The following is a 24,545-nucleotide window of genomic DNA, read 5'->3' as shown; positions in this document are numbered from 1 at the left end:
CTCTCGTCTTCAGATAGTTTTATTTCTATATGCATTAAGAGTAATAAACATAGAACCAGAAACACACTATCAGGAAGTAAATAAAAACATGACTCAGTAAAGATGATAGACGCCTTTGAAGACTTACATGCATAGTAGGTTTTGTGTTGCTCACTAGAGACACGAAATCTATCATACTTTTGTCTATTCGATGGATGGTAGAGAATATGTCCACGATATCTTTATAAAGATGCACATTGAAAACATGGTTCCACAGCAAAACAATTAATTGGTCTGGAAATAAATAAATATTTGAACAATTTATCTAATGATAGTAAATACAACAATGATGAATGCGCTGTTGAGTATATTAGCATTACTTTTATTTATTCTTAGTCCCGTTTGTAAATATAAATGGTCCTTTTATAATCAGTTTGAAATATTTAGCCAAATTTAGAAGAAAAACAAACAATAATCATAAAACAAGCAATATCAATATAATGAGCTATTAGTGATTGTGTTTTCTTGTTATAATATAATGGTGTATGATTGAATAATAATAATAATAATAATAATAATAATAATAATAAAGTAATAATAATAATAATAAAAATAATAATAATAATAATAATAATAATAATAATAATGGAGATGATGAGGGGAAAGAAGGCGAAGATGATTATGATGATAAGTATTATGATGGGTTGTCATTTGTTCTTTTAGAATAATTTGTCGAAAACGCCATATGACAATATGATTAATTATTAATGATGAATACAAGGTTGAAGCCGATACATGCCCAATATTTTCTTATCAGCTCTATTCGGCCTTTAAGGTTATTAATTTACATTGCTGAAAAAGAAATGTATTTTCTTAGCGGATGTGGTACTAAATTCATCATGTTCAGTTGAATTGGTAAATGGACACGCGGGTAATGAAAAATGTAATGATATAATACATCATAACACAAAGCTGCTTTAATTCCTGATTGCGATTATTTTATCTAAGCATCCTATCTATCGCTCTCTATCTCCAAAATATATCCATTTACAATAACGTATCTATCTATCAATTTATCTCTCTGATCTTATACAATGATCTGTGGTAATTATATCTTCATTTCAAACCCTTTCCTTTCTTTCATCATATACATACATCTCTCTCTCTCTCTTTATATATATATATATCTATATATATATATATATATATATATATATATATATATATATATATATATATATATATATATATATATATATATATATATATATATATATATATATATATATATATATATATATATATGTTTGTATATACATATATCTTAATTGATCTCAACACATGGTATGTTCGACAAAGATGTAACTGATTACGATTCTAGTTAGTTGAAAAACCGATTTTACATCTAAATGATGAACATTGAAAGCGAAAGAGCCACATTCGATTCAAAAGTGTGCAAGTCCCGAAAGGGTATAGTACATTCTTTAAACGAATTAAAACAAAACAATATACTGTCTATTATGATCTATGGTGCCATTCTTCCTTTGACGCATGACAGACTAAGAGACATTGTGCCTTAAAGAAGATATTTACGTCGGTCGAAAAAAGAACCAAGACCAACGGTGTTGGATTCGATCAGTGTTATGTTTGCTTATTTTCTTTGTCTTTTGACTGAGCTTTTTACATATATAACCTGTGTAAATGTTTACCATAGAAAGAATATTATTTAAATGACAAGATGTGTCTTATTTATGCGTTTGTAGTGTTGATAGATGGCTATTATTTATTTTCTAATCGTATTTTTGAAGAGTCATTCTCTATCTTTTTCTTCCCAAATAATAACAAGTTACTTGTTTAAATAAACACTTTACAAATACTTAGATCGCAAACTAAATATTCATTTACAGATACCGAACCTTTTATTGTTCAAATCGGGAATCTTTCTCTTTAAGGAATGCTATTAAGTACACAAATTCCACTATTTAGTGCATGTGTATAAATTAGAAAATTTTGTATTAATTTTGAGATATATAGTATATCTTTTGTGTGACAGGGAATATTCTGTTTCTTTTGCAATACTAACTTTTCAAGTTATTGACATAATTGCAATTATATAATTGTGTTGTTTTTTCTTCTTCCTTTTTTATATCTGCGTTTGATCCTTTATTCTCTACAAATGCGCAATTATCAATGAACAAAGTCACATGAAATGTTCAGACTACAAACAATCATCGAAAGTATAAATTACATGAACAGCAATGTTTAACCACCCGTCAGGGAATATTAGGTTTTGTACAGAATGGTTATTCAAAATGCAGTCAATACATCAACATTAATATCGACTTCATTTCTAATTTATTTGTATCCATGAAATATTCCTCTTTAAAAATAGTGCTAGGATTTTAAAATTGCTGTTCTTATAAGATCATGAAAAATAGAAATCCTGTCTATTTCGTGTCAGGAAGAGTAGATACAAGTAACCAAGGGGTTATTCGACAGAGAATTCCAAGTCACCTCAAAAGATTTATACAACAGCTTCAGATTTAATCTTCAGCAACTGTTGGGTGGAAGAGGTGGCGGTGTGGTGCCGGGGCTGGGGAGGGGAGAATGCACAATGCCTTCCATTCAGGGATCAAAATGTCCTTCAGACATGCATAAGTTTATTCTGAAGAGTCCCTAGGTATGGGGCTAGAATGTTTTTCTGTATTTTCAATTTATTCTCTTTCACATTTTTGCATATTATTCTTTATATTATACTAGTTGACAAAGTGAGACGTTCCTGATCATTTAAAGTCAAGAAATAATTGCGTCAGCACTTATATCAGGAAGGGTTTCTTTTGACACGATGTACCGTTTCCTGAGATCTAATAAGGTGTTGATAACTGCAAATTTTATCAATATTCTAAAATATCTCTCTACAATTTCGTTTAAAGTTTGTTTGCACAAGCTAAAGATCTAGCTAATCTGCACGCCTAGATGTGCATCATTTCTGGTATAGATTCCAAACGTTAATATAAATTTAGCCTAGGAATGAATTCGCAGTTGTATGAAATATTCATTAGATTTATTACAAGATACAAGGCATAAAGTTTCCATGGAATTGTTTGTTCACTTTTGCGCCAGAACCTTTACAATATAAATCAAGTATGCCTAAGGATTTAGTAATGACATCTTTGTCTGATAGTGTCATGGTTATTGGAATGCTGTATGTTTCAAACAATGCAAATGGAATATTTGTGAGATAATGGTTTGGTTTGAGGGGAATTGCCAAACGGTATGTTGCTAGACGATTTTTAAGAGCATATCAAACATAAGCTTGTCAGACTATATTTTTCTTAATTGGAAAGGATATTTAATCCCCACCAGATTTACCAATGTCTTTAAATTTATTAGAAATTTCACAATATTTGTATCCACTGATCGCAATGTTCACGAAACAATAAATGAAACAAAATCAGAAGGCCAAATTTCGTGACATACATTGCATTTCCAATTTGATCAATACAGTCGTCGATTTTCGGTAATGGGAATGAATCTGTGTTAGTGACACTATTCACCTTTCCATAATCAGTGCACATGCGGAAAGTATTATCTGGTTTCGGAAGATGTATACAAGGTGAACTCTAGTCAGTTTTACTCGGCTCTATGAAATCATTCTCCAACATATACTGAATTTCTGTTTTCAAATGTTCCTGTTCGAGAGGGTTCATCCTGTACAGGTCTTGTTTCAATGGTTTTGTAATTACCAACTTCAAAGTGAATGTAGATTTTATTTGTTCTTTTAGCATTATCTAGAAATAAGTGCTCATATTTAAGTAATAACTGGTTTAGTTCATTCTTTTCTTGTTGCTGCAAATGTGAAAGTTTCTATTCCAGATTATTCATAATTTCTCAATTACGAAGATTCGTTACTCCAAAGTCAATAGAGTCCGATTGCCTTCCTTCGTTTAACCCTTTAAGATGCATTTCTTAACCAGATCATTGTCAGAACTTTTCTGTACTGACAGGGAAACATATAATAAATGATAGTGTAAAATGCTCTCTTGGACCTTTCGAATTTTCAGCAATGTTTTCAAAATAAGGAAAATATTTATCTACTTCAGTTTCTCTAGAACGGTGTACTAAACTTATATTATTGGTAACATCAAAACTTCAATTTGTATGTAAAGACGGTATGTGCTTTTTGCTTGCCGGCTCAAATTCTTTTAATCTAAATTGAAATTCTCTTTCTTCCTTTTCTTTCTGTATTTACATTTGCATTTGTCTCTCGCTCCTTTTCTCCAATTGTATTTGCATTTTGTCTCTCTCGCGCTCTCATCTTTCTGCAACTGTATTTTCCTCGTTATGTATCTGAATCTGTCTTTTGTTAAGCTCAATCTTTCTTAACTCTAATTTAATTTATTTATTTTAAGTTTAATTCCTTTCCTTTTATGTTAGAGTCAGATACAGACTCACTAATCAAATCCAAGATAGTTTTATCCAAAACACCCTTTTCCACCAAATATTGGGAGAAATAATTTGTATTTCTTGCTTCATTAAAGAATCGTTTGCTTCAGACGGATCCCATTTTTGTGGCTAACTTAAGCAATTCGTTCGTTTTCAAACAGTCTAACTGTTCCTGGGTAGGATTTGAATAATGGTCTCCACTTTAGATGACATTGTAAAAAACTTGTTGATTTACTAAAGATTTCTAAAATGTGAAATAATGCATTGGATTAAGAAAATTCCAAAACAACGTCGATTAAAATTTTAAAAACAAAGTTTTCTGAAATATTTTAGAGAAATTCGTATGCCGGACGAGCCCTCACTTTTCTGTGACGACTATTTGCTCTTAAAAAAGTAATAAAAAAAGAGTAAAGACAACAAACGTTGTACAAATTTAACAAATAATGTATTCGCATAGAATACAAAGTGAAAATGAAAAAGAAGAACTTAAGGTATTTCAAAGAAAATCCCCAAATAATCAAGAATTAAAGTCCTACTAATTTAATGTCTTGTATAACATTATGTAGAAGTCTCAAATTGATCCATAAACTGAAGGCGATAATTAGTCTGTTATAGCTCCTGGAGTGTTCATGTGCCAACAGTCCTTTTATTGAATCACAGAAATATAATTCCGGGTTGTCTTACACTATAAATTTTAACGACTGTCTCTAAGACTTTTATCAGAGCACATTTGTATTCCCGGATAAAATAATCACTGAATTCAATAATTTAAAGAAATACAATTCAGTCCATCTGGACACAATATAATATAAAATTTCAAGGTGCTAGATCTTAAAGCAATTCATAAAAATTTCTCAGTTACACTATATATAGTTCTCTGCTTGACCTCAGGTCACATTTTAAAATTCTAAAAAAGAAAAACATTACCTAATGGAAAATAACCTAATAGAATGATCCTAACTTTTACGAAACAGTAACCAAGATAATGTCTAATTCACCCACGAACCGCAAAACTTAGATCTAAATAAATATATTTGCTTCTTTTTTAAATAGTAATACTGATGTTAAACCCATACTAATAGAGAATAATTTAGCTTTGTATTAGTTGTTTGAAATGAATTTTAAAAAAATTTAGTCTGGGAAAAGCAGAAATGAATCTAATTTTGGACAAGGTCAAACCGAACTTACAATGTTACATTACAATAGCATGTCATGAAAGGAAATAAAAAATAAAGCTAACTAGCAAACGAAGCAAATTAAATATACATAACAATTGAAAAAAATTAAATAACTTAAAGTAAACTAACAGTAACATCAGAAAAATATTTACGACGTAGTCATTGAAATAGCTTGATATGTCTACCTTACGGTGGTGTCCGCTATGGGTGACTAAATGCGTAGAGAGTATAAGACAATTATTCTGATTTAATTACCTTGTGCTAATTGGGAGTAGAGGAGTGTCCTATCATGAGCTTTCCCCTTTAAACTGATAGAATTGAGTTCCTGTGGATATCAGCTGAAAGTTGACGGAGTTTAAAGTGCACAAAGCAAAATGTGCGCTTTTGTTGAGTAGAAATGGCGTAAATAGCGAATATAAACTTGAAAGAGAAATACATGCTAAAGGCACTAGTAATCCAAAATTATATCTAATGTGATAATGGAAGTTTTAAAAGTTAGATAATATTCAAAACCTTTTACTGCAATTGTCAGTCTTACGTAGTTTCCATGTATGTGTATTCAAGTAAAACATGGATGCATCTACAAAACTGCATCCAAGTTTTATTCTGAGGCAACGCTGATAACAGAGAATACTAGGGTAGGTGAAGTCCATTAGGCCGAAACGCATTCATAAGGCATATTCAACGAGTTCTTTCCATCGACTCGTGTTGTTTTGTACTTGATACATATCCCATCTTTTATGCTTTCCAAATATTTTCATCTTTATTGTATGAAAGCATTTCAAAACGAATTAGGATTCATTAAATTTCGATCCGTTAGCGTCTAAAAATATATAAGAACAAATCAAGTTAGTTCTAATCTGGCTGTGTGATGTGCAGAAAAGGATTGAAGAGATGTATCTAATGTCAGATCAAGAGTGTAAGATTAAATGGGCATGCAGTAAAATTACAGTCAGGGTAAATTAGGTTTTCTTCCATTCATTTCCCTAAACTGTCTTGAAGAAACAGGAATCAAATTTAATCATAGGGAACCTTCATATAAATTATGAAGGTCTACAATATTATAATAACTACATTGACTACATTGTTCTAAATATAAATATTGGGATTTGTCTTGAAGCAGTTGAACAAGTCGGATCCATTTTATAAAATTGTGAAGCACTGCATACATTTTTGATAATATGAAGGCGTCATTACGTATCATCAATAAATCATTTTCACTAGTTGTCTTATGATGTCACTCGTTTTAGATGTTTTCGGTCTGAACAATCTCACAATAGGTTGTCACGGTATGTTGTATTCAGGTATGAAGTAGTTACGTGATGAGTTACGTCTGAATTCACAAACAGTCCGTTTAATTTGAGAAGAGTCAAAATGAAAAATGCAGTTATCACGGATGTAGTCTTTCTCTTACCAAGCGAACTCGATGTTAATTTTTTATCATCACCTAAAAGTGCGCCTTTACAATTGATTAAATACTCACTTTAATTAAAGGATCAAGTTTATTCAATCATTTCAGTTTATTTTATGCTGCACCGTTCCACTGAACATTACAAATGAAATTGTTAATATCAAAATTACTATTTAAATTTAAATCCACCATCGAATCATGCAGATACTTTCAAATACGATCGTAGAAGAAAACTCTCCGAAAATATTTATTTTTCGGTTGTTTTACACAAATTCCATTTTGTAGTCTTAAAAAGAACATCACGTTTATTTATTTTTTAAATTATCTCAAAATACAAAACAAAATATTGTTGATGTGACGAAATTATTCTGCTTTAACATTTGTGTTATAATTGGTTGTTAATAGCGAACTCCTGTAGAGATAATTTGGTCGTGAACACCAAAACAAAATGTATATCCCATATTACATATACATAGGGTCAAATCAAACTGAGGTTATATGAGGTTATAAGGCCCTGCTCACACAATTCTTTAAATTTATTGATTACTGTCTATAACCCTTTGTGGAAGCAGGTTGTTGTTTCATAGTATATTAGCTGCGATTAAGAAGAATGAGTCCTTTTTAAAGTTAAATTCTTTTTTTTTCACAGCTTACATAAATAATACATTAAAACACATCATTTTTATAATACCCTATTCTGTCAAAATCTATAAATGTGTCGATTTCTATGATAATATATTGCCTATAATTTGCGGTGAGATTTTGTGCTTCTATTTCGTGCTAGAAATGGATACATCTGACAAAGATATAGCAAAACTGACACACAAACTCAGCATTTTTAAACGGGAGAAACGTATACGCCAGGTTGTGTTTGAAACATGGATATATTCGAAACAGCCAATATATATATCACTGTGACAATAACATTTAGATAACATCGCAAGAATGAATTTCAAATATATTCCAAGTTTCGAGAAAATGATAAATGAAATTTGAAAATGTCAGTAATAGACAAAATGTTCGATCATTTTCATATTTTCAAACCAAAATGAATAAGCAACATAATTCCCTTTCAATTTTTGTATGCATCGACTTATATGAAAGCAAGGTTACAACACCGTGTTCATGAAACTAGTTTAATACTTTGATTGATGTGATATTGCAACGCTAATATATGCAAGATTTTCTGTTACTGTTCCGTGACCGGAATGAAAAATTCCTGCATTCCTTGGATAAAAGAAACGTGTGATACAAACTCAGCACCTGAGCAAATGGCATAAGGTACACGAGAGGTTTAAAGAAGGATAAAGTGGGAAAAAGTCCTCGTAAATATCGTCAGTTAAATGTATCAGGGTAGCATTAAGATAGTAATACAATAATGATTTTCAATATATACGAAGTTTCAATCAAAATATTCATCGAGTCAATTTATTACCAATTTCAAATTCAAGAAAAATTATAAAAAAAATGTTGTATCAGTCTCATTATTTATAATCGAAATAGATCATCGAGACAAACAAGTTGTCCAAACTTCTTCATCACCAAAGAAATGTGCATGAATTCCATGCATGTCTGAAAATAATAACATAATACAAAGTAGAAACTTAATAAAAACCACTCATGTTCACTTTAGTTTATATTTCGTTGGAAAACAAACAACATATCACAGATATGAATTGTGCCAGTAAACTATATTTACAATTGAAAATGTTATCTACACTTCAAAATTGAAAGTATTGTTATAAACCTCTTTTAATTAAACCCTGATATTGAAGATTTTGATCTTCTTTGTAAATTTAATATGTCCAATGGATTACGCGAAATAATCTTTCTCTCCAGAGAAGTTGGTACATTGTGATTAATAAATTCATAAAATAGGAGGAAGTGAGTATTTTCGTATTATTCTAGTAACGGGAAATCAGAATATGTCATTTGACTAGATTAAAACAACCAGAAACACACGTATTATTAGTCCTTGATGTCAGTGACCTTTGCAAATAAGGGAGCGCCAGCTACCGCAAAACATACATTTACCTCACAATAAAGGCTTATGATTGATTGTGTTTTACATTCGTCTGTCAGGAAGTAAATCTTGTATAAAAGGCGTGATTTGAGCATAGAAGAATCATATCCACTTGCACCGAGCCAAAAAGGTATCCTACTCAGAAAATAGCCAGGTATTTCTGAAATATGAAGATGATCATAAGTTTAGCTTTTTGCATGCTGGTTGCTGCAGTTTCAGGTAAGATACGATTATTCAATTTGTCGTTAGATAAATACACGTAGCGAGATATATTTCTCGCAGTTTAGGATCTATCTAGCTGTCTGTCCGTCTATCTGATGGTAAGTATGTATCTGCATGTGTCTTTAAAGATTGAATGACATGCAAATATTTAGATCTATGCATGTTATTGCATGTATGTGGTTGTATATGAGAGTACAGATGTAATATACATCGTAGCAAGAAGAGCCGTTCGAAACTTCGTATTATTTGTACTTGCATTTTGTCTGCGAATATCAGCAGCTAGATATGTAGCTTTTGTAAAGTAAATACATTTTTGTGTTTTCTTCTTGTTTCATTTAGGTAATTATCCGACGTAGCTAAGTACCCGTAAAAACGTAATTATTATAATTCCGAAAGGTGCTTGGGCTGACTCCACACCAGTTCTAAAATTACCTACAAGAAGCTGACAGAAAAGCCTCTCGATCTGTGTGTGTGTGTGTGTGTTTGTGTGTGTGTGTGTGTGTGTGTGTGTTTGTGTGTGTGTGTGTGTGTGTGTGTGTGTGTGTGTGTGTGTGTGTATCTTCATAAATAATAGATCTGTTTCGGAATATAATTTTAGGGAGTTTCATCTCATTATCTGTCCTTTGCCCAGCATATATTTGTATAGAAACATCTAAATGGATACAGAGTGGACCGGAATACTTATCCATGTACAAAGCAGATTAATATAATCATGTATATTGCTCTTTGTTCGACATATAAAGCTTTTTGTTACCTGTCCTGAAGAATGCATATTAGTATCTCCATTATTATCATATAAATATGTTTTTTATTACTTTGCAGCCCAGCTGTATGGCAGAGGCATTGGAGGTATTGGTGGCATCGGAGGCATTGGAGGTATCGGTGGCATTGGAGGTATTGGAGCCATAGATGGTATCGGAGGCATTGGTGGTCCGTTTGTGGATAACTGGGGAGTAGGCGGTGGAATTGGAATTGGAAGTACATATTGCCCAAGCACTTATTGCTTGAACGGACAGTGTAGCCAATTGGTTCGCTATGCCTACTATTTGGGTCGACGTTGCTACTGCAGTTGTACAGGATACTAACTTGTCAAGACGTCTATTGTACAGTTGTTACAAATTATTTATTGATTCATTTCATTGAAAATTATTCATGCTTATTTCACATTCCTTCAACCAATAAATTTAAAACGCTGCTCTCGTCTTCAGATAGTTTTATTTCTATATGCATTAAGAGTAATAAACATAGAACCAGAAACACACTATCAGGAAGTAAATAAAAACATGACTCAGTAAAGATGATAGACGCCTTTGAAGACTTACATGCATAGTAGGTTTTGTGTTGCTCACTAGAGACACGAAATCTATCATACTTTTGTCTATTCGATGGATGGTAGAGAATATATCCACGATATCTTTATAAAGATGCACATTGAAAACAAGGTTCCACAGCAAAATAATTAATTGGTTTGGAAATAAATAAATATTTGAACAATTTATCTAATGATAGTAAATACAACAATGATGAATGCGCTGTCGCGTATATTAGCATTAGTTTTATTTATTCTTAGCCCCGTTTGAATCACATCGATGTAAATATAAATGGTCCTTTTATTATCAATTTGAAATATTTAGCCAAATTTAGAAGAAAAACAAACAATAATCATAAAACAAGCAATATCAATATAATGAGCTATTAGTGATTGTGTTTTCTTGTTATAATATAATGGTGTATGATTGAATAATAATAATGATAATAATAATAATAATAATAATAATAATAATAATAATAATAATAATAATAATGGAAATGAGGAGGGGAAAGAAGGCGAAGATGATTATGATGATAAGTATTATGATGGGTTGTCATTTGTTCTTTTAGAATAATTTGCCGAAAACGCCATATGACAATATGATTAATTATTAATGATGAATACAAGGTTGAAGCCGATACATGCCCAATATTTTCTTATCAGCTCTATTCGGCCTTTAAGGTTATTAATTTACATTACTGAAAAAGAAATGCATTTTCTTAGCGGATGTGGTACTAAATTCATCATGTTCAGTTGAATTGGCAAATGGGAACGCGGGTAATGAAAAATGTTATGATATAATACATCATAACACAAAGCTGTTTTAATTCCTGATTGCGATTATTTTATCTAACCATCCTATCTATCGCTCTCTGTCTCCAAAATATATCCATTTACAATAACGTATCTATCTATCAATTTATCTCTCTGATCTTATACAACGATCTGTGGTAATTATATCATCATTTCGAGCCCTTTCCATTCTTTCATAATATACATACATCTCTCTCTCTCCCTTTCTCTCTCTCCCTCTCTCTCTCTCTCTCTCTCTCTCTATATATATATATATATATATATACATATACATATATGTTTGTATATACATATATCTTAATTGATCTCAACACAATGTATGTTCGACAAAGATGTAACTGATTACGATTCTATTTAGTTGTAAAACCGATTTTACATCTAAATGATGAACATTCAAAGCGAAAGAGCCACATTCTATTCAAAAGTGTGCAAGGCCCGAAAGGGTATAGTACATTCTTTAAACGAATTAAAACAAAACAATATACTGCCTATTATGATATATGGTGCCATTCTTCCTTTGACGCAGGACAGACTAAGAGACATTGTGCCTTAAAGAAGATATTTACGTCGGTCGAGAAAAGAACCAAGGCCAACAGTGTTGGATTCGATCAGTGTTATGTTTGCTTATTTTCTTTGTCTTTTGACTGAGCTTTTTACATATATAACCTGTGTAAATGTTTACCATAGAAAGAATATTATTTAAATGACAAGATGAGCCTTATTTATGCGTTTGTAATGCTCATAGATGGCTATTATTTATTTTCTAATCGTATTTTTGAAGAGTCATTCTCTATCTTTTTCTTCCCAAATAATAAAAAGTTATTTGTTTAAATAAACACTTTACAAATACTTAGATCGCAAACTAAATATTCATTTACAGATACCGAACCTTTTATTGTTCAAATCGGGAATCTTTCCCTTTAAGGAATGCTATTAAGTACACAAATTCCACTATTTAGTGCATGTGTATAAATTATAAACTTTTGTATTAATTTTGAGATATATAGCATATCTTTTGTGTGACAGGGAATATTCTGTTTCTTTTGCAATACTAACTTTTCAAGTTATTGACATAATTGCAATTATATAATTGCTTTTTCTTCTTCCTTTTTTATATCTGCGTTTGATGCTTTAATCTCTATAAATAAGCAATTATCAATGAACAATAACTGCAAATTTTATCAATATTCTAAAATATCTCTCTACAATTTCGTTTAAAGTTTGTTTGCACAAGCTAAAGATCTAGTTAATCTGCACACCTAGATGTGCATCATTTCTGGTATAGATTCCAAACGTTAATATAAATTTAGCCTAGGAATGAATTCGCAGTTGTATGAAATATTCATTAGATTTATTACAAGATACAAGGCATAAAGTTTTCATGGAATTGTTTGTTCACTTTTGCGCCAGAACCTTTACAATATAAATCAAGTATGCCTAAGGATTTAGTAATGACTTCTTTGTCTGATAGTGTCATGGTTATTGGAATGCTGTATGTTTCAAACAATGCAAATGGAATATTTGTGAGATAATGGTTTGGTTTGAGGGGAATTGCCAAACGGTATGTTGCTAGACGATTTTTAAGAGCATATCAAACATAAGCTTGTCAGACTATATTTTTCTTAATTGGAAAGGATATTTAATCCCCACCAGATTTACCAATGTCTTTAAATTTATTATAAATTTCACAATATTTGTATCCACTGATCGCAATGTTCACGAAACAATAAATGAAACAAATCAGAAGGTCAAATTTCGTGACATACATTGCATTTCCAATTTGATCAATACAGTCGTCGATTTTCGGTAATGGGAATGAATCTGTGTTAGTGACACTATTCACCTTTCCATAATCAGTGCACATACGGAAAGTATTATCTGGTTTCGGAAGATGTATACAAGGTGAACTCCAGTCAGTTTTACTCGGCTCTATGAAATCATTCTCCAACATATACTGAATTTCTGTTTTCAAATGTTCCTGTTCGAGAGGGTTCATCCTGTACAGGTCTTGTTTCAATGGTTTTGTAATTACCAACTTCAAAGTGAATGTAGATTTTATTTGTTCTTTTAGCATTATCTAGAAATAAGTGCACATATTTAAGTAATAACTGGTTTAGTTCATTCTTTTCTTGTTGCTGCAAATGTGAAAGTTTCTGTTCCAGATTATTCATAATTTCTCAATTACGAAGATTCGTTACTCCAAAGTCAATAGAGTCCGATTGCCTTCCTTCGTTTAACCCTTTAAGATGCATTTCTTAACCAGATCATTGTCAGAACTTTTCTGTACTGACAGGGAAACATATAATAAATGATAGTGTAAAATGCTCTCTTGGACCTTTCGAATTTTCAGCAATGTTTACAAAATAAGGAAAATATTTATCTACTTCAGTTTCTCTAGAACGGTGTACTAAACTTATATTATTAGTAACATCAAAACTTCAATTTGTATGTAAAGACGGTATGTGCTATTTGCTTGCCGGCTCAAATTCTTTTAATCTAATTTGAAATTCTCTTTCTTCCTTTTCTTTCTGTATTTACATTTGCATTTGTCTCTCGCTCCTTTTCTCCAATTGTATTTGCATTTTGTTTCTCTCGCGCTCTCATCTTTCTGCAATTGTATTTTCCTCGTTATGTATCTGAATCTGTCTTTTGTTAAGCTCAATCTTTCTTAACTCTAATTTAATTTTTTTATTTTAAGTTTAATTCCTTTCCTTTTACGTTAGAGTCAGATACAGACTCACTAATCAAATCCAAGATAGTTTTATCCAAAACACCCTTTTCCACCAAATATTGGGAGAAATAATTTGTATTTCTCTCCTCGTTAAAGAATCGTTTGCTTCAGACGGATCCCATTTTTGTGGCTAACTTAAGCAATTCATTCGTTTTCAAACAGTCTAACTGTTCCTGGGTAGGATTTGAATAATGGTCTCCACTTTAGATGACATTGTAAAAAACTTGTTGATTTACTAAAGATTTCTAAAATGTGAAATAATGCATTGGATTAAGAAAATTCCAAAACAACGTGGATTAAAATTTTAAAAACAAAGTTTTCTGAAATATTTTAGAGAAATTCGTATGCAGGACGAGCCCTCACTTTTCTGTGACGACTATTCGCTCTTTAAAAGTGATAGAAAAAGAGTAAAGACAACAAAAGTTGTACAAATTTAACAAATAATGTATTCGCATAGAATACAAAGTGAAAATGAAAACGAAGAACTTAAGGTATTTCAAAGAAAATCCCCAAATAATCAAGAATTAAAGTCCTACTAATTTAATGTCTTGTATAACATTCTGTAGAAGTCTCAAATTGATCCATAAACTTAATTCCGGGTTTTCTTACACTATAAATTTTAACGACTGTCTCTATCTGAGACTTTTATCAGAGCACATTTGTGTTTCCGGATAAAATAATCACTGAATTCAATAATTTAAAGAAATAAAATTCAGTCCATCTGGACACAATATAATATAAAATTTCAAGGTGCTAGATCTTAAAGCAACTCATAAACCTTTCTCAGTTACACTATATATAGTTCTCTGCTTGACCTCAGGTCACATTTTAAAACTCTAAAAAAGAAAAACATTACCTAATGGAAAATAACCTAATAGAATGATCCTAACGTTTACAAAACAATAACCAAGATAATGTCTAATTCACCCACGAACCGCAAAACTTAGATCCAAATAAATATTTTTGCTTCTTTTTTAAATAATAATACTGATGTTAAACCCATACAAATAGAGAATAATTTAGCTTTGTATTAGTTGTTTGAAATGAATTTTAAAAAAAATTAGTCTGGGTCAAGCAGAAATGAATCTAATTTTAGACAAGGTCAAACCCAACCTACAATGTTACATTACAATAGCATGCCATGAAAGGAAATAAAACATAAAGCTAACTAGCAAACGAAGCAAATTAAATATACATAAGAATTTTAAAAAAATTAAATAACTTAAAGTAAACTAACAGTAACATCAGAAAAATATTTACGACGTAGTCATTGAAATAGCTTGATATGTGTACCTTACGGTGGTGTCCGCTATGGGTGACTAAATGCGTAGAGAGTATAAGACAATTATTCTGATTTAATTACCTTGTGCTAATTGGGAGTAGAGGAGTGTCCTATCATGAGCTTTCCCCTTTAAACTGATAGAATTGACTTCCTGTGGATATCAGCTGAAAGTTGACGGAGTTTAAAGTGCACAAAGCAAAAGGTGCGCTTTTGTTGAGTAGAAATGGCGTAAATACCGAATATAAACTTGAAAGAGAAATACACACTAAAGGCACTAGTAATCCAAAATTATATCTAATGTGATAATGGAAGTTTTAAAAGTTAGATAATATTCAAAACCTTTTACTGCAATTGTCAGTCTTACGTAGTTTCCATGTATGTGTATTCAAGTAAAACATGGATGCATCTACAAAACTGAATCCAAGTTTTATTCTGAGGCAACGCTGATAACAGAGAATACTAGGGTAGGTGAAGTCCATTAGGCCGAAACGCATTCATAAGGCATATTCAACGAGTTCTTTCCATCGACTCGTGTTGTTTTGTACTTGATACATATCCCATCTTTTATGCTTTCCAAATATTTTCATCTTTATTGTATGAATGCATTTCAAAACGAATTAGGATTCATTAAATTTCGATTCGCTAGCGTCTAAAAATATATAAGAACAAATCAAGTTAGTTCTAATCTGGCTGTGTGATGTGCAGAAAAGGACTGAAGAGATGTATCGAATGTCAGATCACGAGTGTAAGATTAAATGGGCATGTAGTAAAATTACAGTCAGGGTAAATTAGGTTCTCTTCCATTCATTTCCCTAAACTGTCTTGAAGAAATTGGAATCAAGTTTAATCATAGGGAACTTTCATATAAATTATGAAGGTCTACAATATTATAATAACTACATTGACTACATTGTTCTAAATATAAATATTGGGATTTGTCTTGAAGCAGTTGAACAAGTCGGATCCATTTTATAAAATTGTGAAGCACTGCATACATTTTTGATAATATGAAGTCGTCATTACGTATCATCAATAAATCATTTTCACTAGTTGTCTTATGATGTCACTCGTTTTAGATGTTTTCGGTCTGAACAATCTCACAATAGGTTGTCACGGTATGTTGTATTCAGGTATGAAGTAGTTACGTGATGAGCTACGTCTGAATTCACAAACAGTCCGTTTAACTTGAGAAGAGTCAAAATGAAAAATGTACCGTTGTCACGGATGTGGTCTTTCTCTTATCAAGCGAACTCGATGTTAATTTTTTAACATCACCTAAAAGTGCGCTTATACAATTGATTAAATACTCACTTTAATTAAAGGATCAAGTTTATTCAATCATTTCAGTTTAGTTTACGCTACACCTTTCCACTGAACATTACAAATGAAATTGTTAATATCAAAATTACTATTTAAGTTTAAATCCACCATCGAATCATGCAGATACTTTCAAATACGATTGTAGAAGAAAACTCTCCAAAAATATTTATTTTTCGGTTGTTTTACACAGATTCCATTTTGTAGTCTTAAAAAGAATATCACGTTTATTTATTTTTTAAATTATCTCAAAATACAAAACAAAATATTGTTTATGTGACGAAATTATTCTGCTTTAACATTTGTGTTATAATTGGTTGTTAATAGCGAACTCCTGTAGAGATAATTTGGTCGTGAACACCAAAACAAAGTATATATCCCATATTACATATACATAGGGTCAAATCAAACTGAGGTTATATGAGGTTATAAGGCCCTGCTCACACAATTCTTTAAATGTATTGATTACTGTCTATAACCCTTTGTGGAAGCAGGTTGTTATTTCATAGCATATTAGCTGCGATTAAGAAGAATGAGTCCTTTTTAAAGTTAACATTATTTTTTTCACAGCTTACATAACTAATACATTAAAACACATCATATTTATAATACCCTATTCTGTCAAAATCTATAAATGTGTCGATTTCTATGATAATATATTGCCTATAATTTGCGGTGAGATTTTGTGCTTCTATTTCGTGCTAGAAATGGATACATCTGACAAAGATATAGCAAAACTGACACACAAACTCAGCATTTTTAAACGGGAGAAACGTATACGCCAGGTTGTGTTTGAAACATGGATATATTCGAAACAGCCAATGTATATATCACTGTGACAATAACATTTAGATAACATCGCAAGAATGAATTTCAAATATATTCCAAGTTTCGAGAAAATGATAAATGAAATTTGAAAATGTCAGTAATAGACAAAATGTTCGATCATTTTCATATTTTCAAACCAAAATGAATAAGCAACATAATTCCCTTTCACTTTTTCTATGCATCGACTTATATGAAAGCAAAGTTACAACACCGTGTTCATGAAACTAGTTTAATACTTTGATGTGATATTGCAACGCTAATATATGCAAGATTTTCTGTTACTGTTCCGTGACCGGAATGAAAAATTCCTGCATTCCTTGGATAAAAGAAACGTGTGATACAAACTCAGCATCTTAGCAAATGGCATAAGGTACACGAGAGGTTTAAAGAAGGATAAAGTGGGAAAAAGTCCTCGTAAATATCGTCAGTTAAATGGATCAGAATAGCATTAAGATAGTAAAACAATAATGATTTTGAATATATACGAAGTTTCAATCAAGATATTAATCGAGTCAATTTATTAACAATTTCAAATGCAAGAAAAATTCTAAAAAATGTTGTATCAGTCTCATTATTTATAATCGAAATAGATCAGCGAGACAAACAAGTTATCCAAACTTCTTCAGGCACCAAAGATATGTGCATGAATTCCATACATGTCTGAAAATAATAACATAATACAAAGTCGAAACTAAATATAAACCACTCAAGTTCAGTTCAGTTTATATTTCGTTGAAAAGAAAACAACACATCACAGATATGACTTGTACCAGTAAATTATATTTACAATTGAAAATGTTATCTACACTTCAAAATTGAAAGTATTGTTATAAACCTCTTTTAATTAAACCCTGATATTGAAGATTTTGATCTTCTTTGTAAACTTAATAGATCCAATGGATTACGAGAAATAATCTTTCTCTCCAGAGAAGTTGGTACATTGTGATTAATAAATTCATAAAATAGGAGGAAGTGAGTATTTTCGTATTATTCTAGTAACGGGCAATCAGAAAATGTCATTTGACTAGATTAAAACAACCAGAAACACGCGTATTATTAGTCCTTGATGTCAGTGACCTTTGCAAATAAGGGAGCGCCAGCTACCGCAAAAAATACAGTTACCTCACAATAAAGGCTTATGATTGATTGTGTTTTACATTCGTCTGTCAGGAAGTAAATCTTGTATAAAAGGCCTGATTTGAGCATAGAAGAATCATATCCACTTGCACCGAGCCAAAAAGGTATCCTACTCTGAAAATAGCCAGGTATTTCTGAAATATGAAGATCATCATAAGTTTAGCTCTTTGCATGCTGGTTGCTGCAGTTTCAGGTAAGATACGATTATTCAATTTATCGTTAGATAAATACACGTAGCGAGATATATTTCTCGCAGTTTAGGATCTATCTAGCTGTCTGTCCGTCTATCTGATGGTAAGTATGTATCTGCATGTGTCTTTAAATATTGATGATATGCAAATATTTAGATCTATGCATGTTATTGCATGTATGTGGTTGTATATGAGAGTACAGATGTAATATACATCGTAGCAAGAAGAGCCGTTCGAAACTTCGTTTTATTTGTTCTTGTATTTTGTCTGCGAATATCAGCAGCTACATATGTAGCTTTTGTAAAGTAAATACATTTTTGTGTTTTCTTCTTGTTTCATTTAGGTAATCATCCGACGTAGCTAAGTACCCGTAAAAACGTAATTATTATAATTCCGAAAGGTGTTTGGGCTGACTCCACACCAGTTCTAAAATTACCTACAAGAAGCTGACAGAAAAGTCTCTCGATCTGTGTGTGTGTGTGTGTGTCTGTTTGTGTGTGTGTGTGTGTGTGTGTGTGTGTGTGTCTTCATAAATAATAGATCTGTTTCGGAATATAATTTTAGGGAGTTTCATCTCATTATCTGTCCTTTGCCCTGCATATATTTGTATAGAAACATCTAAATGGATACAGAGTGGACCAGAATACTTATCCATGTACAAAGCAGATTAATATAGTCATGTATATTGCTCTTTGTTCGACATATAAAGCTTTTTGTTACCTGTCCTGAATAATGCATATTAGTATCTCCATTATTATCATATAAATATGTTTTTTATTACTTTGCAGCCCAGCTGTATGGCAGAGGCATTGGAGGTATTGGTGGCATCGGAGGCATTGGAGGTATCGGTGGCATTGGAGGTATTGGAGCCATAGATGGTATCGGAGGCATTGGTGGTCCGTTTGTGGATAACTGGGGAGTAGGCGGTGGAATTGGAATTGGAAGTACATATTGCCCAAGCACTTATTGCTTGAACGGACAGTGTAGCCAATTGGTTCGCTATGCCTACTATTTGGGTCGACGTTGCTACTGCAGTTGTACAGGATACTAACTTGTCAAGACGTCTATTGTACAGTTGTTACAAATTATTTATTGATTCATTTCATTGAAAATTATTCATGCTTATTTCACATTCCTTCAACCAATAAATTTAAAACGCTGCTCTCGTCTTCAGATAGTTTTATTTCTATATGCATTAAGAGTAATAAACATAGAACCAGAAACACACTATCAGGAAGTAAATAAAAACATGACTCAGTAAAGATGATAGACGCCTTTGAAGACTTACATGCATAGTAGGTTTTGTGTTGCTCACTAGAGACACGAAATCTATCATACTTTTGTCTATTCGATGGATGGTAGAGAATATGTCCACGATATCTTTATAAAGATGCACATTGAAAACATGGTTCCACAGCAAAACAATTAATTGGTTTGGAAATAAATAAATATTTGAACAATTTATCTAATGATAGTAAATACAACAATGATGAATGCGCTGTTGAGTATATTAGCATTAGTTTTATTTATTCTTAGTCCCGTGTGTAAATATAAATGGTCCTTTTATTATCAATTTGAAATATTTAGCCAAATTTAGAAGAAAAACAAACAATAATCATAAAACAAGTAATATCAATATAATGAGCTATTAGTGATTGTGTTTTCTTGTTATAATATAATGGTGTATGACTGAATAATAATAATAATAATAATAATAATAATAATAATAATAAAGTAATAATAATAATAATAATAATAATAATAATAATAATAATATTTATGGAGATGAGGAGGGGAAAGAAGGCGAAGATGATTATGATGATAAGTATTATGATGGGTTGTCATTTGTTCTTTTAGAATAATTTGCCGAAAACGCCATATGACAATATGATTAATTATTAATGATGAATACAAGGTTGAAGCCGATACATGCCCAATATTTTCTTATCAGCTCTATTCGGCATTTAAGGTTATTAATTTACATTGCTGAAAAAGAAATATATTTTCTTAGCGGATGTGGTACTAAATTCATCATGTTCAGTTGAATTGGTAAATGGAAACGCGGGTAATGAAAAATGTTATGATATAATACATCATAACACAAAGCTGCTTTAATTCCTGATTGCGATTATTTTATCTAAGCATCCTATCTATCGCTCTCTATCTCCGAAATATATCCATTTACAATAACGTATCTATCTTTCAATTTATCTCTCTGATCTTATACAATGATCTGTGGTAATTATATCATCATTTCGAGCCCTTTCCATTCTTTCATAATATACATACATCTCTCTCTCTCCCTTTCTCTCTCTCTCTCTCTCTCTCTCTATCTATCTATCTATCTATATATATATATATATATATATATATATATATATATATATATATATATATATATATATATATATATATATATACATATATGTTTGTATATACATATATCTTAATTGATCTCAACACAATGTATGTTCGACAAAGATGTAACTGATTACGATTCTATTTAGTTGTAAAACCGATTTTACATCTAAATGATGAACATTCAAAGCGAAAGAGCCACATTCTATTCAAAAGTGTGCAAGGCCCGAAAGGGTATAGTACATTCTTTAAACGAATTAAAACAAAACAATATACTGCCTATTATGATATATGGTGCCATTCTTCCTTTGACGCAGGACAGACTAAGAGACATTGTGCCTTAAAGAAGATATTTACGTCGGTCGAGAAAAGAACCAAGGCCAACAGTGTTGGATTCGATCAGTGTTATGTTTGCTTATTTTCTTTGTCTTTTGACTGAGCTTTTTACATATATAACCTGTGTAAATGTTTACCATAGAAAGAATATTATTTAAATGACAAGATGAGCCTTATTTATGCGTTTGTAATGCTCATAGATGGCTATTATTTATTTTCTAATCGTATTTTTGAAGAGTCATTCTCTATCTTTTTCTTCCCAAATAATAAAAAGTTATTTGTTTAAATAAACACTTTACAAATACTTAGATCGCAAACTAAATATTCATTTACAGATACCGAACCTTTTATTGTTCAAATCGGGAATCTTTCCATTTAAGGAATGCTATTAAGTACACAAATTCCACTATTTAGTGCATGTGTATAAATTATAAACTTTTGTATTAATTTTGAGATATATAGCATATCTTTTGTGTGACAGGGAATATTCTGTTTCTTTTGCAATACTAACTTTTCAAGTTATTGACATAATTGCAATTATATAATTGTTTTTTCTTCTTCCTTTTTTATATCTGCGTTTGATGCTTTAATCTCTATAAATAAGCAATTATCAATGAACAAAGTCACATGAAATATTCAGACTACAAAACAATCATCGAAAGTATAAATTACATGAACAGCAATGTTTAACCATCCGTTAGGGAATATTAGGTTTTGTACAGAATGGTTATTCAAAATGCAGTCAATACATCAACATTAATATCGACTTTATTTCTAATTTAGTTGTATCCATGAAATATTCCTCTTTAAAAATAATGCTAGGATTTTAAAATGGCTGTTCTTATAAGATCATGAAAAATAGAAATCCTGTCTATTTCGTGTCAGGAAGAGTAGATACAAGTAACCAAGGGTGTTATTCGACAGAGAATTCCAAGTCACCTCAAAAGATCTATACAACAGCTTCAGATTTAATCTTCAGCAACTGTTGGGTGGAAGAGGTGACGGTGGGGTGGAGGGGCTGGGGAGGGGAGAATGCACAATGCCTTCCATTCAGGGATCAAAATGTCCTTCAAACATGCATATGTTTATTTTGAAGGGTCCCTAGAATTAAGAGGTATGGGGCTAGAATGTTTTTCTGTATTTTCAATTTATTCTCTTTCACATGTTTGCATATTATTGTTTATATTATACTAGTTGACAAAGTGAGACGTTCCTGATCATTTAAAGTCAAGAAATATTTGCGTCAGCACTTATATCAGGAAGGGTTTCTTTTGACACGATGTACCGTTTCCTGAGATCTAAATAAGGTGTTGATAACTGCAAATTTTATCAATATTCTAAAATATCTCTCTACAATTTCGTTTAAAGTTTGTTTGCACAAGCTAAAGATCTAGTTAATCTGCACACCTAGATGTGCATCATTTCTGGTATAGATTCCAAACGTTAATATAAATTTAGCCTAGGAATAAATTCGCAGTTGTATGAAATATTCATTAGATTTATTACAAGATACAAGGCATAAAGTTTCCATGGAATTGTTTGTTCACTTTTGCGCCAGAACCTTTACAATATAAATCAAGTATGCCTAAGGATTTAGTAATGACTTCTTTGTCTGATAGTGTCATGGTTATTGGAATGCTGTATGTTTCAAACAATGCAAATGGAATATTTGTGAGATAATGGTTTGGTTTAAGGGGAATTGCCAAACGGTATGTTGCTAGACGATTTTTAAGAGCATATCAAACATAATCTTGTCAGACTATATTTTTTTTAATTGGAAAGGATATTTAATCCCAACCGGATTTACCACTGTCTTTAAATTTATTATAAATTTCACAATATTTGTATCCACTGATCGCAATGTTCACGAAACAAGAAATGAAACAAAATCAGAAGGTCAAATTTCGTGACATACATTGCATTTCCAATTTGATCAATACAGTCGTCGATTTTCGGTAATGGAAATGAATCTGTGTTAGTGACACTATTCACCTTTCCATAATCAGTGCACATACGGAAAGTATTATCTGGTTTCGGAAGATGTATACAAGGTGAACTCCAGTCAGCTTTACTCGGCTCTATGACATCATTCTCCAACATATACTGAATTTCTGTTTTCAAATGTTCCTGTTCGAGAGGGTTCATCCTGTATAGGTCTTGTTTCAATGGTGTGGAATTACCAACTTCAAAGTGAATGTAGATTTTATTTGTTCTTTTAGCATTATCTAGAAATAAGTGCTCATATTTAAGTAATAACTGGTTTAGTTCATTCTTTTCTTGTTGCTGCAAATGTGAAAGTTTCTGTTCCAGATTATTCATAATTTCTCAATTACGAAGATTCGTTACTCCAAAGTCAATAGAGTCCGATTGCCTTCCTTCGTTTAACCCTTTAAGATGCATTTCTTAACCAGATCATTCTCAGAACTTTTCTGTACTGACAGGGAAACATATAATAAATGATAGTGCAAAATGCTCTCTTGGACCTTTCGAATTTTCAGCAATGTTTTCAAAATAAGGAAAATATTTATCTACTTCAGTTTCTCTAGAACGGTGTAGTAAACTTATATTATTAGTAACATCAAAACTTGAATTTGCATGTAAAGACGGTATGTGCTTTTTGCTTGCCGGCTCAAATTCTTTTAATCTAATTTGAAATTCTCTTTCTTCCTTTTCTTTCTGTATTTACATTTGCATTTGTCTCTCGCTCCTTTTCTCCAATTGTATTTGCATTTTGTCTCTCTCGCGCTCTCATCTTTCTGCAATTGTATTTTCCTCGTTATGTATCTGAATCTGTCTTTTGTTAAGCTCAATCTTTCTTAACTCTAATTTAATTTTTTTATTTTAAGTTTAATTCCTTTCCTTTTATGTTAGAGTCAGATACAGATTCACTAATCAAATCCAAGATAGTTTTATCCAAAACACCCTTTTCCACCAAATATTGGGAGGAATAATTTGTATTTCTCTCTTCGTTAAAGAATCGT

The 24,545-nt window shown here is 31.3% G+C and overlaps 1 protein-coding gene across 1 annotated transcript; it reads left to right on the top strand.

Annotated features, from left to right (window-relative positions):
* Nucleotides 1-9,147: 9,147 nt before the first annotated feature.
* On the top strand, nt 9,148-10,454 carry LOC149787752 (uncharacterized). The gene is made up of 2 exons (XM_089975660.1): nt 9,148-9,256; nt 10,082-10,454. The coding sequence occupies exons 1-2, from the start codon at nt 9,205-9,207 to the stop codon at nt 10,342-10,344; spliced, it is 315 nt and encodes a 104-aa protein (XP_089831786.1). The 5' UTR covers nt 9,148-9,204; the 3' UTR covers nt 10,345-10,454.
* Nucleotides 10,455-24,545: the final 14,091 nt, after the last annotated feature.

Source organism: Sinohyriopsis cumingii, chromosome 11 (assembly GCF_028554795.1).
Source record: "Sinohyriopsis cumingii isolate HCF-2022 chromosome 11, ASM2855479v2, whole genome shotgun sequence".
NCBI classification, from domain to species: Eukaryota; Metazoa; Mollusca; class Bivalvia; order Unionida; family Unionidae; genus Sinohyriopsis; species Sinohyriopsis cumingii.
Note: the sequence above shows the minus strand (reverse complement) of the source record. Positions and strands in the feature narration are given on the sequence as shown.